General features: G+C 62.7%; 2 protein-coding genes, 1 long non-coding RNA gene and 1 other non-coding gene across 4 annotated transcripts in view; all 4 read left to right on the top strand.

Annotated features, from left to right (window-relative positions):
- The window catches only part of TMEM167B (transmembrane protein 167B), a 2,116-nt gene extending 448 nt beyond the window's left edge, over positions 1 to 1,668 (top strand). The window contains exons 2-3 of the mRNA XM_042015990.1: positions 372 to 503; positions 968 to 1,668. Coding sequence (XP_041871924.1) covers positions 372 to 503; positions 968 to 1,050 — 215 coding nt within the window. The 3' untranslated portion in view covers positions 1,051 to 1,668. The remainder of the gene's footprint in view (positions 1 to 371; positions 504 to 967) is intronic.
- Positions 1,669 to 2,223: 555 nt separating this feature from the next.
- LOC121658764 lies at positions 2,224 to 2,580 on the top strand. The gene is made up of 2 exons (XR_006014034.1): positions 2,224 to 2,351; positions 2,384 to 2,580. It is a non-coding gene; the product is annotated as an uncharacterized LOC121658764 (long non-coding RNA).
- LOC121658776 lies at positions 2,277 to 2,579 on the top strand. Its single transcript, XR_006014036.1, has one exon.
- Positions 2,581 to 4,812: 2,232 nt separating the features above from the next.
- On the top strand, positions 4,813 to 17,754 carry ELAPOR1 (endosome-lysosome associated apoptosis and autophagy regulator 1; the record flags this gene model as incomplete). Its single annotated transcript, XM_042015900.1, has 21 exons — positions 4,813 to 4,970; positions 7,136 to 7,256; positions 8,329 to 8,521; positions 9,643 to 9,790; positions 10,356 to 10,436; positions 10,720 to 10,825; positions 10,903 to 11,052; positions 11,984 to 12,072; positions 12,146 to 12,323; positions 12,924 to 13,052; positions 13,135 to 13,225; positions 13,317 to 13,422; positions 13,495 to 13,632; positions 13,734 to 13,988; positions 14,573 to 14,746; positions 15,608 to 15,773; positions 16,519 to 16,615; positions 16,689 to 16,790; positions 17,172 to 17,298; positions 17,366 to 17,544; positions 17,625 to 17,754. Coding segments are annotated over exons 1-21 (2,859 nt in total), but the record flags the coding sequence as incomplete, so codon positions are not given.
- Positions 17,755 to 17,758: the final 4 nt, after the last annotated feature.

Below are 17,758 nucleotides of genomic sequence, written 5' to 3'. Positions count from 1 at the left end.
GGGGGGGGGAACGGGGCTTTGGGGGTTCCGAAAGCGGGGGGGCTGACGGGGCGCTGTGGGGAGAGCGCTGAGGTGCCGGGGGGGGGGAGGGGGAGGCTGGATGGGGCTGAGGTGGGGGAGGACTGGGAGGAGCTTTTGGGAGGCGATTGGAGACCGTGTCCCTTTGGGGGCGGGGTACGGGGCGGCCTGAGTGTCTTCGGGAGGGACACTGGGAAGTCTGTGTCCCTTTCCGGGGGCATCCTGGGAAGTCTGCATCCCCCCATAGGGGCAGAGCTGGGAGGTTGTTCCCATGGAGTGTGGGGGTCCCCTTGGAGGGGGCTGAGCAGGGACCCGCAGTGCCCCCTGACCCCCCCTGACCTCCCTCCCCGCAGTTTACTCCCTGGACGGGCTCCTGGTGTTCGGGCTGCTACTGGTTTGCACTTGTGCGTACCTGCGGAAGGTGCCCCGACTGCGCACCTGGCTCCTGTCCGAGCGCAGGGGGGTCTGGGGAGTCTGCCACAAGGGTGAGGGACACTGGGGACACTGGGGTTTGGCGCAGGGGTGCTGGGAAGACTGGGATGGGGGCACTTGGAACACTGTGAGCGCTGAGAACGCTGGGGCACAGGGTGGGGGCACTGGGAACACTGGGATCTGGGATGAAGACATTGGGAATACTGGGAGTTGGGATGGGATCCTGGGGTCTGGGATGGGGTACTGGGAACACTGGGGTACAGGATGGGGATGCTGCGATCACTGAGTTCGGGTCTGGGACGGGGGCATTGGGTCCAGGATGGGAGCACTGGCTTCTGGGATGGGGACACAGGGGTCTGGGATGGGGACACAGGGATTGGGAATAGGAACAGTGGGTCTGGGATGGGCTCACAGGGAATCTGGGATGGGAACATGGAGTCTGGGATGGGCTCACGGGGATTCAGGATGGATCTGGGATGGGGACACAGGGTCTCATCCCACTCCGTCCTACCTGCAGCTGCTGTGATTGGGACCCGCCTGCACGTGGCTGTGTCTGTGTCCTGTCTTCTCATGGCCTTCTACGTCCTTGTGGGGAAGTGACCACTTGGAGGCCTGCTGGTGACCTGAGAGAGACCCTGGGACTGACAAGAGATCCTACGACTGATTCCAGAGACCCCAGTATGGACCAGAGACCCCGGTACTGACCCCAGTGTCCCAGTACCAACCAGAGACCCCACTGCTGACCCTGGAGACCCTGATACCGACCCTGGAGACCCCAGTACTGACCCTGAACCACCCCAGGTCCTGCCCCTGGCAGCAGCCTGTATCCTGCGTGTGGCAGCCTGGGGACCATCATGGCCCATCACCCTCCTCGAACCCACCGTGGGCAACTGTGGGGGCCACCAGGGCACCTTTAGACTGTTGGAAAAGGATTTCCTGTTAATCCTGTGGAGAAGTGGGTGAAGGGACCCCTGTGGCTGGGGGACCCAGCTCTGCCCCATGAGCCCCTTCTCTTGATGCCGAGCAGGGTCCTGGTGGTGGGACCATGGCAGACTGTGGGGCCCACACAGGGCCCCCCGCATCAGTGGGATCTTCCCACGCCCCTGCAGCATGAGGGCCCTTAGGGGGGTCTCCCTCTGCAGTGGGGGGCTGTGACCCCCCCCGGGTTGTAAATACTGGACCGCCACATGCAAATAAAGTGGGGGTTCCTCTGTGGCAGCACTGGCTTGGGGGTGCTGTGGGGCGGGGCAGGCCTCCTGGGGGGTTTTGGAGGGGTCCTGTGGGGCTGGTGCTGTGCCAGGGAGGTGCTGTGGGGATGTTTCCTGCAGGGTGGGGGTTCCTTTGGGAAAGGGGGATTCTGTGAGGCTGCTGCCCTGTCCGAGGGTGCTGTGGTGTGGGTCCCATTGTGTGTGTGTGTGTGAGGAGGTCCTTGGAGGCTGGCTCCTGTGGGTTGGAGGGCTCCCATGGTTATGGGGGTCCTGGGGTGGGGAGGATTTGTGCAAATAAAGCGTGGACTCCCCTGTGGGTGCCCTGGCGGGGCTGTGGGGTGCGAAATTACTGAGTGGAGCCTCCTGGCCCGGCGGTGCCGTCCCCGGTGCGGGTGCCCTGTGGGGGTTCCCGGCGGTGCCGTCCCCGGTGGGGGTGCCCGGTGGGGGTTCCCGGCGGTGCCGTTCCCGGTGCGGGTTCCCGGCGGTGCCCGTGGGGCGCGGGGAGGGTGCAGGGCGCTCCTCCGGCCGGCAGGGGCGCCACGGCGCCGCCTCGCCTTCCCGTCGTGCTCCGCGGCCGCGCTGTACAAAGGGCAGGACCGGAAGTGGCGGCGGTGGCGGGTGTGCGGGCGCGCGTGTGTCGAGTGCGTGTCTGTGTGCGTGCTTGTGCGTGTGTGTGTGTGTGTGTGTGTGTGTGTGTGTGTGTGTGTTTATGTGTGTGTGTGTAGGGTGTGCGTGGCTGAGGCGCCCCCTCCCCTCCCCTCCCCCTACACGTTGATCTTATTCGATCGGCCGGGCCCCGCCGGGCCGAGGTGAGAAGAAGACGCCGCGAAGCCCCCGGGCGCTGTGCGGCAGGGCCGGGCGGGATGAGTCGATCAGATAGGCGAGGCCGCGGCCGCTGAGCGCCCTGCGATTCTGACCCGCGCCCTCGTCCGCAGCCCCGGGGCCGCCACAGTCCCGGCCCGGGCCGTGTGGGGAGGCGGCAAGTGCGCCCGGTACCAGGCTCCGTGCGGGCTTTGCAGGGGCTGCTGCAGCCCGGCGGGCCTTGCACGCTCCGTGCCACGCTGGGAGTCGTTCGCCGGGCTTTGCAGTTGTGTGCGGCACAAAGGCTCTGCACGGGGTTCTGCTGGCACCTTGCCAAGTGTGTGAGTTGGGCACGGGCCCTGCTAGCCCCGCAGGGCACTGGGGACTCTGACGAGACCTGTGAGTCCCGTGCAACATGTTGTGTGTGACACCACAAGCGTGGCCTCTCTGTTTTATTGGGTGTGTGGTGATGGGCACAGCCGTGGTGGTGACAAGACGATGGCCACAAGGGGACAACCACGGTGATGACTGGGGGATGGCCGTGGTAACAAGAAGGACAGCCATGGTGCTGACAAAGCTGTGATGGTAACCAGGGGACAGCCACGGTGGAGACGAGGACCATGCTGGTAATAAGAGGACAGCCGTGGTGATAACAGGAGGACAACTGTGGTAGTAGCAAGAGGATATCCATGGTGGTGACAAGGGGACAGTGGGGTGGTGACCAAGGGGTGACACAGTGGTGACAAGAGGATACCCACAGAGGTGAAAAGGGGACAGCTGGGGTGGTGGCAAGGCCATGGTGGTGATGAGGGGACAACAGTAATTCTGGCACTACTGGGAGAAGCAGCTGTGGTGGCTGCTGATGGTGGCCCTGCTGTGAGGACACTCAGAGAGGGGGCTCACCAGCTTAATGGTGCCTGGCAGGCTTCATCTGCTAAGGTGACACTGCAGATGCTGTGGGGCACGGCCACCCCATGCCACTGTCTCCAGCTGTGGCCCAGTACACCTGGGGTTGTGCCCATGCTGCCATGGGGACAGGCATGACCCCTCCCTGTGGCTGTGTCCCCCATGCCCATGGTACCTGCTGGCATCCCTGTGCCAGCACAGATGGACAGGTGTCACTTGTGTCCCCTAACCCACAGGGTGTGCCACCAGAGTTGGGACCTCTGTGTCACCTTAGCAACTCTGTTCCCCATGTCCTCCTGTATTCCCCTATGTCCCCTTGTGACTGTGACCCCCATGTGCCCGCCTTCCCCATCTCTATCAGCTATGTCCCTCATGTTCCCATATTGCCTGTATCCTTCATGTCCCCATATGTCCCCATCTTCCTGTGTTCCCATATCAGCTGTGTACCCAGTGTCCCTCTGTAGCCCCATATCACTTGTGTTCCTCTGTGTCCCCCACGTCCCTCATGTTCCAATATCCCCTTTATCCCCTGTGTCCCCCATGTTCCCATGTCTCCTGTATTCCCCTTGTCCTGTGTCCCTGTATCAGCTCTGTACCCAGTGTCCCTGTGCCCCCGATGTTCTTGTGTCCCTCGTGTTCCTATATCCCCTGTACCCACTATGTCCCTCGTGTCCCCCATGTCCAGCCCACGCAGCTGCGTGTGTCCCTGTCCTGTACCCAGTGCACTGGGGCTGGCCCAGCTCTGGGAGGACGTGCCCTGCGGGGCACACGGGTGGGACACAGTCCCCCAGGGGTGGAGGCAGCTCCGGGGTGCGACCCCCCCCCTGCCATGTCCCGGTCCTTCCCCAGAGCCGGGGGAGTGGGAAGCGGGGCTGTTCCCGGGGGCGAGATGCCCCGAGACGGTCCCAGTGCTGTTCCTGGAATAACATTCCCAATTCTGTTCCCAGGGATAAATTCCCGATGCCGTCCCCGGGAGCACGTTCCGGGATTACATTCCCAGTCCTGTTTCCGGGGATACACTCCCAAGGATGATGGGGTTCCCGGTGCCGTCCTCATGGATAGCGCTCCCAGTGCCGATGCCCGGCGCCATTCCCGGGATACCATTCCCGGGATCATGTTCCCGGTTCCATCCCCGAGTATAACCCTGCCGGTGCCGTTCCCGTGTGTCTATTTCCGATACCGATCCGCGGTGCCATTCCCGTGAATAACATTCCCGGTGCCGATTCCCAGTGCCGTTCTCATGGCAAGCGTTCCCGGAGGCGATGCCGGCTGCCATTCCAAGGGGTTCTATTCGCGATCCACTGCCCGTTCCCGTTCCCTGGGGCGATGCCCCGTGCCGTTCCCGGGGGTTCCGTTCCCGGGGGTTCCGTTCCCGGTGCCGTTCCCGGGGGCGGGGGCAGGTGGCGGCAGGTGCGCGGGGGCCGGGCCGTTGGCGGGGGCGGGGCCGCGGCTCCGGTGCTCGCACCGGCCGTTGCCGCCGCCGTTGCCGCAGTCGTTGCCGCCGCCATGGCCGGTATCGGAGCCCGGTGGATGCCGCTGGTGCTGTGTCTGGCTGTCACCGTGTCACCGGCACGCACCGGGGAGCAGCTACACGTCTGCAAGGAGGTACAGGCACCAGGAATGGCGGGGGGGAGGGCAACCGGTAACACACCATCACCCCCAAATTCCCCACACACACCCCGGGGATGAAACGGCGTCCCGGAGCACGGGGAGGCCGGTCCCTATGGGATGGGTGGGACAAGGAGGGGACAGGTAGGTGTCGGGGATCCCGGTGGCACCGGGGGTGGGGTGTCTCCTGTAGCGGAGAGGGACTGGCCGACCCGCTGGGGGCCCGGGGAGGGGTCTTCGCTCCCAGGGGCTCGGCCAGTCCCCGAGCGTCTCCTTGGGGACCCCAACTGGCGTCGTCCCATCATTGTCCCCAAGTCCCTCTACCTCAGACCCATTGGGGTCTCCCCAAACCCTCCCTGAGTGCTGCTGGGGCGGGCGACAAGGAGCGGAGGGACAATCCCACGTGCCATTCCCAGCCCAGCACACGGTGGCCAAAGTATCCTGTGAAGAAAAACTAGGGGGGATATGTCACTCACCAGGATCTGTTTGCCTTGGGGACAGTGGGTGAACCCCCAAATGCCCTCCCTGGGTCGTCCCCCCCACCCCCCCATTTTCCTCCCCCCTCCTCAGAGCTGCGGCTGCTTTTAATCTGGGCCAGGAATTTTTTTTTGCCGTGATCCAATTATTTTTTTATCTTGTTCCATGATCCGGAGCTGGAAACAATAGACTGGGGCTGGCACCTGCCCCAGGAGGGATCAGTCCCCCAGAGGGGGTGTCCCCTGTCCTTCACTAGGGACAGCCCTTTTCCCTCCCCTGGCCAGAGCAGAGTGACAGTGGCAGTTTGGGGTGCCCTCTGCCTTCAGAGCCACCCTGGGGCTGAATTAGGTCAATTTACCTAGATTAAATAAAAACCTGGAAAAGTTTGGGAAGAGAGAAAAAATACCCTCTCCCCAAGGGAACCCCTAGGGACTGAGAGCAGTGTGGTAGTTCGGGGCTGCTGAAAGTTGAGGTCACCCTTTAGGTACCCCCAGGGTGGTGGGGACCTTCCTCTGTGTCCCCATCCCAGGGCCGGGGGGGCTCCGTGCTGCCTGTACATGGACAGGGAGTGCTGCAGGCACACCCTGTCTCCCCTTTTCCTTCTCCACCCCCCTTTTCCCTCTCCAATCCCTCTTTCCCCTCCACACCCCCCCACCCCCTCTTTCCCCCCCATTGCTGCGTTTCCAGCTGATGGGAACATCAAAGCAGTTGTTTTCTCATCAACCTGCCACGCTCCAGCAGCCGCTGGGAGCATGAAGCCACAGCACCGGCTCTGACACCCCAGAGCTGCTGTGAGAGGTGGAGAGCTCCCACTGTACCCCAAACCCCAGCACCACCGCCAGATGTGGCCTTCACCCTGCCCACGCTGTCTGTCCCTGGCATCACCTCGCCAGCCTTCAGCCAGCCCCAGCCTGGTGCAGCTGGCAGGATGGAGGGGGTCACGGTGCCCCTGCTGTCCCCAGCACTTCCCAGTTCCCCCTACACCCCCCTGTGCTGGCCCCCCATGCCTGGGGTGCTCCCACACCGTATCTGGGTTGCACCGCAGCTGTTTGACAGGCGAAGGGTGTCACAGCCATGCCAAGGCACACCGAGGGGTGTGACAGTGCCATGTGCTGCCAGGAACATGGGGGGCCCCGGGGGTTCACCCCGGGAGGGGGTGCGGGGCTGTCGCTGCTCTGAGGCTATCTTGTGCTGTGGGCTGTTGGGGAGATCCTGGGTGACCCCACAGCGCTCTCTGAGGGAACACGTCCTGGGGTGGGGGGGTCGTTACCTGAAGTGCTGCCTGCAGCAGTCCCCCAGGCCCCCCCAGCCAGGCAGCCCCCCACCTCCAGCATCCCTATGGCCCAGGGTCCCCCCCCCTGGGCGACCCCACCCTGAGCGCCCCCTGCCACAGCATCCCCCCACCCAAATCGTCCCCCCCACCCACAGCACCCACATTTCCCAGCATGCCCCCATACTGACCCCTCGCCACAATACTCCCCCACTCGGAGCACCCTCCCAAGCCCCTTTTACCAGGCCCTGGGCACTGCGGGATGTTGCCACACCTTAACTCAAAACCATCCCTTCAAGGCGCAGCTGGGCCCAGGTGCCAGGCCCAGCCCCTCTCGGGGGGGCACAGGGTGTGGGGGCAGCCCGGGGGTCTCGGGGTGCAGCTCCCCACCACATTCCCTCTCTGTCTCCTGCAGTCCGAGTACCACTACGAGTACACAGCATGTGACAGCTCAGGCTCGCGCTGGAGGGTGGCTGTGCCACACACGCCTGGACTCTGCACCGGCCTGCCCAACCCCGTCAGGGGCACTGCGTGCTGTGAGATTTCCACCAGGAATGGGACGGGGTCAGGTTTGGGGGGTGGGAATGACAGGGGTGGGAAATGAGGGCAAGGGGAGGGAGAGAGAGGGGAGACAAGCACAGCCATTGTCAGCTCCAGTGCAGGCAGCAACAGGAGGGATGGAATGGGATCAGTGGGATGGGAATCCCCCTGGGATGGATGGCAGAGGAACTACAAACACTGAGATGGCATGGGGTAGGAATCACACACACACGGAGTCCCTGGGATGGGATGAGAGGGATGGAAATCACACGCAGGCATTGGGATGGGATGAGCCAGATGGGAATCACATGCACACATGGATAGGATGGGATGGGAATCACACATACAGTCATGGAATGGGATGAGAGGGATGGGAATCACACAGACACTGGGGTGGAAATCCCCTCACCCCACACGCACACCAGGACAGGACGAGTGAGATGAGAATCCCCCTCACACAAACTCATTCACCAGAATGGGATGAGAGAGATGGAAATCCCGCTCTCATAACGGGATAGGATGGGATGGGAATCCCACACATACAAGTACTAGGATGGGATAAGAGGGATGGAAATCACACACACACTTGCACAAGGATGGGATGGGAATCATACACACAGTCACCAAATGGAATGAGAGCCATGGGAATCCCACACACAGTCACCAAATGGAATGAGAGCCATGGGAATCCCACCACATACACTGGGATGGAAATCTCCACTGGGATAGGTTGAGTGAGATGAGAATTCCCCTCACACAAACTCACTCAGCAGGATGGGGTGAGCAGGATGAGAATCCCAAACACACCCCCCCAAACCTTGGGGATGCCCCAGTTCCATGGCAGAGGGTTACATCCTGCCTGGATTGGGCAGAGCTGGGCATCAGGTGCCAAAACTCATGGATGGGGGGGGGGTTGCCTTTGTGGAGTGGTCAGAATGGAGGATCCCAACACCTTCACCAGCTGGGAGCTCTTGGAAATGTGGAGCTGAGGGTGATGAGGCTGTAGCAGCAGCAGGGGGGCCGGGGGGTGACCCTCCAGGCCCCATGCCCCCCTGTCTCCATTGGCAGCATTCTCCTGCAAGGCGGGTGAGTTCCTGGAGATGCAGGCACAGATGTGCCGGCCCTGCGCTGCGGGCACCTACTCACTGGGCACTGGCGTCCGCTTCGATGAGTGGGACGAGGTGCCCCATGGCTTCGCCAACGTGGCCACCAACCTGGAGGTGGATGACGGCTTTGGCGATGCGGCAGGGAACTGCACAGCGTGAGTCATTGTGTCACTGGCTGTGACACCAGCACGTGGGCACTCAGCATGTTAGGACTGGGTGCAGGGCACAGCAAGCAGGATGGGTGCTGTGACGCCCCTGTGCATCCATAGCACCCTGTTGCCCCAACACCCCATCCCCTTCTGTCATCCTGCCTGGGAGGTGACACTAGCAGGGCACCCTGATCACAGCAAGGGAACACCCAGCAGCGTCACCCCCACAGCAGTGGCAGGATCCCAACCCCATGGGACCCCCATATCAACACTCCTCAGAGACAGAGCACCTGTGGAGGTCCCCACAGCACCCATGGGGGTCTCCACACCCCTGTGCCACCAGCCAGTGCCTTTATTTACCACCACAGCCCTTTGATCCTCACTGGCAACCTCTGAGCTCTTTCAGTTGTGCTGGCAGTCACCAGACCCTCCCAGTTGTTCCACAGCCATTAAACCTCCTACCAGCTGGTTGTACCAGCAGCCTCTAAACCTTCCTGGTTTTACCACAGCCTCTGAACCCTCCCAGTTGTACCAGCAGCTGTTGAGCCCTCCCAGTTGTACCAGCAATCCTCTGATGAAACCCTCCCAGATGTCCCGATAGCCACCAAACCCTCCCAGTTGTACCACACCAGTGAGCCCTCCCAGTTGTACCAACAGCCACCAAACCCCCCTGGTTATACCAACGACCACCAAACTATCCCATTTGTACTGGAAGCCCCTGAACCCTCCTCATGGTACCAACAACCTTGAAACCCTCCCAGTTGTACCAACAACCACCCAAACCCTTGGTTTTACTGGCACCACTGCACTGCCCCATCGATGCCCCTCTCAGCCATTCCCTACTCCCAGCAGCATGTTCCTCATCCAGCCACATTCCCAGAACGGGACGACCCCACTCTACTCTCCTTGCAGTCCCCATAGCTCTCAGCAGGGCAGGGGATTCTCCCCAGGGATACGTGTCTAGCCACCACACCTTGCCATGTCCCCAAGCTGTCCCCAAGCCCCTGTGCCCCCCATTTCCCTTCTGCTTCCTGGGGACCCTCCCAGCTGTCCCTACAATCCCTGTCCTGCCTCCCATGGGGTTGAGAGTGGTGACAGAGTCCCCGGGGCCATGTCACTCGCCCCAGGTCAACATGGGTGCCACTGGGGGACTACGTGGCCTCCAACACGGATGAATGCACGGCCACCCTCATGTATGCTGTGAGCCTCAAGCAGTCGGGGACTGTCACCTTCGAGTACATCTACCCTGACAGCAGCATCGTCTTCGAGTTCTTCGTGGGTGACAGGGGGCAGGGGTAGAGGGTGTGGGTCCTTGGGGACATGAAAGGGGTCTCTTGGGACATGGAGGGGTCCATGGGGATATGGGAGGGGGTCCTTGATGGCATGAAGGGGTCTCTAGGGACATGGGAAAAGTCCCTTGTGACCTGAGTGGGCCCCTGGGCACTCCTTAGGGGTCCCTGGGGACAGGATGTTTATCCCTAGGGACATGGGAGGAGTCCCTCAGAGCATGATGTGCCTCCCTGGGGACATGGCAGGGGACCCTGGAGACGTGGGAGGAGTCCCTGAGGGGATCTCTGGTGACGTGACAGGGGTCTCTGGGAACATGGGGAAAGGGACCCTGGGGATATCGGAGGGGTCCCTGGGGATATGCTGGGGGTCCTTGCAGACATGGAGGGGTCCCTGGGAACATGAGAGTGGACCCTGGTGACATGAGGGGAGCCCCTGGGGACATGGCAGTGGTTCATGGAGACATGAGGGGGGGTCCCTGGGAGCATGAGGGGTGTCCCTGGGGACATGCGGGGTTCCTGTGAACATGGGGTCCCTGGCACTCTCCCTGCAGGTGCAGAATGACCAGTGCCAGCCCACGGTGGAGGAGTCCCGCTGGATGCGGACGACAGAGAAAGGCTGGGAATTCCACAGCGTGAGTGTCCGGAGGGAGGTGACGGGGGGGGGGAGAGGTGACACAGGGGGGGAGGTGACACGGGGGGAGGTCCCTCGGTGTTCCCCCGGCGTCTCTTGCCCCGCCCCTGGGAAGTAGATGCTCCACGAGGCTGCAGAGGGGGCGGTGGGTGGTGGCAGACGGGGGTGCCACACACCCCCCTTCACTGGTTCCAGCCCCCTCCTCGGCAGCGGGACCCCCACCCATGGTGCCAAACCCATCCCTGGCAGTGGGATTACCCAGCCCCGTGGGATCCCTCTCCCAGGTGGAGCTGAGTCGCGGGAACAACGTGCTGTACTGGCGGACCACCGCCTTCTCCGTCTGGTCCAAGGTGCCTAAACCGGTGCTGGTGAGGAACATCGGCATTACAGGTGGGTGGGGGCAGGAAGGGGAGTCTCAGGGGTCGCGCACCCCCCTCTACGCTACCTGAACCCCCTCCTGCTCCCAGGGGTGGCCTTCACCTCCGAGTGCTTCCCCTGCAAACCCGGCACCTTCGCCCCCACCGCCGGCTCAACCGCCTGCCAGCCCTGTCCCGCCGACACCTTCTCTGGCAAAGGGGCCACCGCCTGCCAGCCCTGTGACCCCGATACCTACGCCGGTGAGAAGGGACACCCGGGGGTACCCCGTCCCAGAGCTGTCCCTCTAGTATGTGCCCCTGAGAAAGGGAGGGATGATGTGGGGAGTAGGGGTGACCTGACATCCTCTGGTGGGGACAGTGTTGGGGCCCCTCACAAACCTGACACCTATGCTGGTGAGAGGGGACACCCTTAGGGGTCCCTTTGTTCCCGCACTCTGTGCTGCAGAGGTGGCCCTGGGGGAGGGAGAGGTGATGTGGGGAGCAGGGAGGACCTGTTTTCCCATAGTGAGTCAGGGACATGGATACCCCACAAAGTGGGGACAGTGTTGGAGTCCGTTCACGAATCTGACACCTCCACCGGTGAGAGAAGACACCCAAGTGTCCCTCACCCAGAGCTGCTACCCTTAGGGGTCCTCCTGTTCCCCCAGTGCGGGGGTGCCCCTGGGGAAGGTGGTGCGGGAGACAGGGATGACCTGCTATCCCTTGGTTGGGAGTGGGGACATGGACACCCCATGTGGCAGCACTGGGGTCCCCTTGTGAGCCTGATGCCTACTCCAGTGAGAGAAGATCAGGACGTCCCTACCCACGAGCCTTGGGCTTCCTCTTGTTCCCCCACTTTGCACTGCAGGGGTTGCCCTGCGGGAGGGAGAGGTGATGGTAGGGACAGGGAGGACAAGGACACTCCGCAAGGTGGGGACAGTGTTAGAATACCCTTGCGAGCCTTATGCCTCCACTGGGGGTCCTCCCACCCAGGGCTGACACCCTTAGGGGTCCCTATGTCCCTCCACTCTTCCCTGTCTGGGTGTTCTTGGAGCAGGTAGGGGTGATGCGGGGAGTAGGGAGCACCCACTACCCCTTGGCTGGGAGGGAAGACGAGGATGCCCCGCGTGGTGGGAGCAGCGCTGGGGTCCCCGGGCCGTGCTGGCTCACCCGCCGTGTGCCCCCTCGGCAGAGCCCGGCTCGGGGTCCTGCAAGCCCCGCCCCCCCTGCACGGACAAGGATTTCTTCTACACCCACACGGCCTGTGACGCCGGCGGGGAGGTAATGCGGGGGCACCCCGGGGTGGTCCCCCTGTCCTCCGGTGTCCCCCCCGGCTCACCCGCTCCCGCGGCAGACCCAGCTGATGTACAAGTGGGCAGAGCCGAAGATCTGCAGTGAGGAGCTGCCGCAGGCGGCCCGGCTGCCACCCTCGGGAGTCAAGACCCGGTGCCCACCCTGCAACCCTGGCTTTGCCAAAGGCAATGGCAGCACCTGCCAGCCCTGTCCCTATGGCTCCTACTCCAACGGCTCCGGTAAGGCGGCCCTGTCATTGTCCCCAAAGTGTGACTGGGGCACCCCGAGCTGCCAGGGGAAGGTGGGTGCCACTCTGGTGCAGGGTTGTCCCCTCTCGTCCCCATTGCTCCAATAAGGACACCTCCATCATTGTCCCCAAGGACTAACTGGGGTCCCCAGGGCTGCCAGGGGGAGGTGAGTGCCACCTCAGTGCAGGGTTGTCTCATCCTGTCCCCATCATTGCTCCTAAGGGGTGACCATGGCACCCCAAGCTGACAGAGAGGAAGGTGGTACCACCCTAGTGCAAGCGCTGTCCCTATGTATCCAGTGAGAACATCCCAGTTATTGGCCCCAAGAGGTACCTGGGGTCCCTGGAGCTGCCAAGGGAAGCTGGGTGCCACCTCAGTACAAAGCTGTCCTCTCCTGTCTCCATCATTGTCCCCAAGGGGTGGTGACCAGGACACCCCAAGCTGCAGGGAGGGGAATGTGGTACCACCCTAGTGCCGGGCTGCCCCCTCTTGTCCCCATCACTGGCCTCAAGGGGCAAGCAGGGCACCTCAAGCTGACAGAGGGGGAGGTGGCTGCCACCCTTGTGCAGGGCTGTTGCCTCCTGTCCCCAGCCTGCCTCAGCTGCCCAGCGGGCACTGAGCCGGCGCTGGGCTTGGAGTACAAGTGGTGGAACGTGCTGCCCCCCAACATGGAGACCACTGTGCTCAGCGGCATCAACTTCGAGTACAAGGGCATCGCAGGTAGTGGCAGAGGGTTGTCCCTTCCCTGTCCCCTGCCAGGGGACTGCCAGAGACCCCTCTGAGCGTCACTCCATCCCTGCAGGCTGGGAGGTAGCCGGGGACTACATTTACACGGCAGCTGGAGCGTCTGACAGCGACTTCATGATCCTCACGCTGGTGGTCCCTGGCTTCAGGTGAGGTGGGGACCACCACCAGGGTGTCCCCAGGGAACAGGGGGGACACAGCCATAGGGCAGAGCTAGCAGTGTCCCCATGCTATCCCCAGCCCTCCGAGCCCAGTGCTGGAGGACACAGAGAGCAGGGAGGTGGCCAGGATCACCTTCGTCTTTGAGACGCTGTGCAGCGTTGGCTGTGAACTCTACTTTATGGTGGTGAGTGGGGGGACACAGCAGTTTGGGGGGGACACAGTGAATTTGGGTGCCACCATCCCCCTGTCGCTGCAGGGTGTCAACTCCCGCACCAACACTCCGGTGGAGACGTGGACAGGCTCCACAGGGAAACAATCCTACACCTACGTGGTGGAGAAGAACGCGACCATGAGCTTCACCTGGGCCTTCCAGCGCACCCCCTACCATGAAGCGGTGAGGGGCGGGGGGCCCTGCTTTGGGAGGGCTGGAGGGCCCCCAATTTGGGGGGCCAGTGGGGGTCGGGAGGTTGATGGTGATGGTGCTCTCGGTGCCAGGGCCGGCGGTTCACCAGTGATGTGGCCAAGCTGTACAGTGTCAACGTCACCAACGTGCAGGGGGGGGTGGCCTCCTTCTGCCGCCCCTGTGCCCCCCAGCCCGCTGGGTCCTGCACCCCATGTTCCCCTGGCAGTGCTGTGGACCCCGGCTCAGGCACCTGCCAGCCCTGCCCGCCTGGCACCTACCTGCGGGGTCACCCCTCCGACGGGACACCCACCTGCCAGCCCTGCGGCCCTGGCACACACAGCAATCAGGTGACTGGGAGTGGCAGGGGGTCCAATGGGCCCCAGAGGAATGACACCAGCCTCCCCACACCCAGGATGTCCCAGATGGTAGCACTGGCCAGCACCAGGAGGGTGATACCATTACGGGTGGGTGACACCAGCCCCCCCAGTCATCCTGGGTGCATGACACTGTGTCCCCAGGGAGGCGACACCAGGCCCTTACAGCCATTCTGGATGGGTGACAAGATGGGTGGCAGTATGGATGACAGTGTCTGACCATGGCTGGGTGATGCCTGCCCTTGGCCATCTCCAGGGAGGTGACACCAGCCCTGTGGCCATCCTGGGTGGGTGACAGGGTGGGTGACAGTGTCTAATACTGAGTGGGTAATGCCAGCCCCCCAGCTGTCCCCAGTGAGATGACACCAGCCCCTCCCAGCCACCCCAGATGGATGACACTATCTGACACTGGTGGGTGGCAGTGAGTGACCCTGGCGGATGCCACCATGGCCCTGCTGTCTCTGAGGGGTGGTGCCAGCTCTCCACAGTCCCCACAAGGGTGTCCCCAGTGGGTGCCGTGGCCATCCCTGAGCCCCCGTCCCTGTCCCTGTTCCCAGCTGCGGTCGCTATGCTACAACAACTGCAGCCTGACACTGGCGCTGCCAGGCCGGATGCTGCACTTTGAGTTCCCGGCTCTGGGCATGGGTGCTGGGGTGGGCACCGGGCCCAGCTTCACCCCCAAGGGGCTGCGCTACAGCCACCACTTCCGCCTCAGCCCCTGCGGGCACCAGGTGAGACCCACGCGGGCAAACACGTGTGCACACATGGGAACGTGCCCGGACATGCAGGATGTGGGCATGGGCACACAAGTGTAACCCTGGGCACATGGGTGGGCACTCAGGAGAGTGGGCACACGTGGGCAGGAGGCCATGGAAACATACATGCAGACATGGGAACACACCTGGGAAGGCAGGTCCCACCTGGGCACGGGCACACAGGTACAAACACAGGCACAGGAACGCAGGTGCACACATGGGCACACACAGACGGGAGGGCACAGGAACACGCATGCATGTATGGGAACACACCTGGGCACATGGGTGGGTGGTTACGGGTGCACAAGTGCGAACGTGAGCACACATGGGGGTGCGTGTGCACACACGGGCACGTGAGTACAAATATGGGCACATGGGTGGGCACTCAGGAGGGTGGGCACAGAAGCACAGGTGGGCACACTTGGGCACGCATGGGCAGGAGGACTCGGGAACACACATGTACACATGGGTGTGTGCATGGGTGAACACGGGCACACACCTGTGCACGTGGATGGGACAGGGGCATGCAGGTGGGCAGACATGGGCACACATGCATATGTGCTCATAGGCATGCAAGCACAAGGACATGTATGCAAACACACACACACACACAGGTGTGCAAACACGGGTGTACATGCAGCCATACCTGCACACACACACGCTCTTGTGCAGTCACATGTGCACAGTCACACACACGCCTGCACAGTTGTGCAGACACACGTGAACACTCGTGCAGACACGTGTGGACACTTGTGCAGCCACACCTGCACACACAAACACCTGTCCCTTGCACACACATTGCCACCCCACACACGTGTGTCATGTGTGTCCCCACAGGGCAGGAAGATGGCCTCGTGTGCTGACAATGTGACGGCAGGTCGGGGGGACGCTGCCCGTGTGGTCACCTCTTACGTGTGCCAGAGCATTCTGGTGCCCCCTGACATCACCGGTGCCCGCACAGCTGTGTCTTCTCAGCCTGTCAGCCTGGGCGACCGCCTGCTGGGTGAGGGGGCCACTCAGGGTCACTGAGACACATGGGCGAGACAGACAATGGAACACCTTGGTGGCACTGGGACACTACCACTGGGACACTCCGTTGGGACTGGGACACGTGTGGGACAGGGACTGGGACACCCTGGTGGCACTGAGAGTGGGACACCTGGTTGAGGTGCGACACCCTGGCAGGACAGGGGCCAGGACATCTCAGTGGCACTGGGATACATGGGTGGGACAGGGAGTAGCCTACTCCAGTAGCACTGGGATGCCCTGGTGGGACTCAGACACATGGGTGGGACAGGGAGCAGCACACCCTGGTGGGACTGGGACACCCCAGTGGCACTGGGAGTGGAGTACCCTGGTGGGATTGGGACGCTCTGCTGGGACTGGGACACTGGCACTAGGATATTTCAGCAGCACTGGGATACCCTGGTGGCACAGGGACACCCCAATGGGACTGAAATACACCCTGGTGGAACTGGGACGCTACAGGGGCACCTTGTTTGGGATTGGGACGTTGTCACCGGTATACCTCAGTGGGATTGGGATACACTGCAGAGGGAATGGGACACACTGGTGGGACTGGGACTCCTCAGTGGGACTGGAAGACCTTGGTGTGACTTGAGGCACCCTAGTAGGACTGGGACTCTCTGGTGGGACTGGGACACCCTTGTAGGACAGGGTCACTCTGGTGGCACTAGGACACTGGGACACACCCCAGTGGGACTGGAGACATCCCTCTCTCCCCGCAGGTGTCACCACCAGCTCCGTGCTGGACGGCATTGTGTCTCCCCCAGAGCTCTTCCCCCCCAGCCACCCTGACCTGCCTGACATCATCTTCTTCTTCAGGTGCAGGCAGGTGACAGGGAGGTGACACCCACACAGTGCCCCCACTGTCCTGACCCACCATGTTCCCTGGCAGGTCCAACGACATGACACAGCCCTGCAGTGGTGGCCGGGCCACCACCATCCGCCTGCGCTGTGACCCCCTGCGCCTTGGCACTGGCACCCTGGCTGTCCCCAGGTGGGGAGGGAACACTGGGGACCCCAAGGAGTGATTTGGGTGACCCAAACATCTCATGCCCATCATGGGTGGGCATGTCCCTGAGGTGCTTCGCTTTGGGGACTCCACTGACACAGTGTCAGAGTCCCTCACCCTGAGGCGTCATCCTGGCTGTGTCATTGGCATCCTGCGTGTACTCAGGTTGGCAGTGGAACAAAGGAGACCCCGGGGGAAGTTATGGGACCCCCAAGGTCTCCTGCTGTCATGGGTAGGCACTTCCTTGGGGTGCTTCACTTTGGGGATACTGCTGTCATGGTGTCCCCACCCTGGGTTGTCACCTTGGCTGTATTCCCCACTTTGGGGTGTCACCTTTTTGAGCCCCTCCTTTTTGCCCCTCCCCAGCAAATGCCCTGAGGGCACCTGCGACGGCTGCACCTTCCATTTCCTGTGGGTGACGGCCGAGGGATGCCCCCGCTGCTCCAGCTTCCACCACCGCCCCATCGTCGGCGCCTGTATCGGCGGCGTTCAGGTACCGCCCCGTGCCCTGGGCTGGGCTGCGGCTCCCGCGGCCCCTGACCCCCCTTTCCCCCCACCAGAAAACCACCTACGTGTGGCGGGAGCCCCGGCTGTGCCACGGCGGGGACGCGCTGCCGCCACAGGTGATCCAGGCGTGCCGGAGCGTGGATTTTTGGCTAAAACTGGGAATTTCCACTGGGACATGCATGGCTGTCTTGCTGGCCGCGCTCGCCGCTTATTTCTGGAAAAAGACTCAAAAGTGAGCAATTGGCGGCGGGCTTTGGGGACACGGGGGCTAGCACTGTCACGGGGGGGTGATGGCACCGCCTGCATTCCCAGGTTGGAATACAAATATTCCAAGCTGGTGATGAACGCGGCGGCCCGGGAGAGCGAGGCGACGTCTCCCGACAGCTGCGCCATCATGGAGGGGGAGGACGCGGAGGACGAGCTGCTCTTTGCCAACGAAAGGCCAC

The sequence above is a fragment of the Corvus kubaryi genome, unplaced genomic scaffold (genome assembly GCF_017639235.1).
Source record: "Corvus kubaryi isolate FWS band 111438036 unplaced genomic scaffold, C.kubaryi_AGA036_p1.0 split3-37355, whole genome shotgun sequence".
NCBI lineage: Eukaryota > Metazoa > Chordata > Aves > Passeriformes > Corvidae > Corvus > Corvus kubaryi.
Note: the sequence above shows the minus strand (reverse complement) of the source record. Positions and strands in the feature narration are given on the sequence as shown.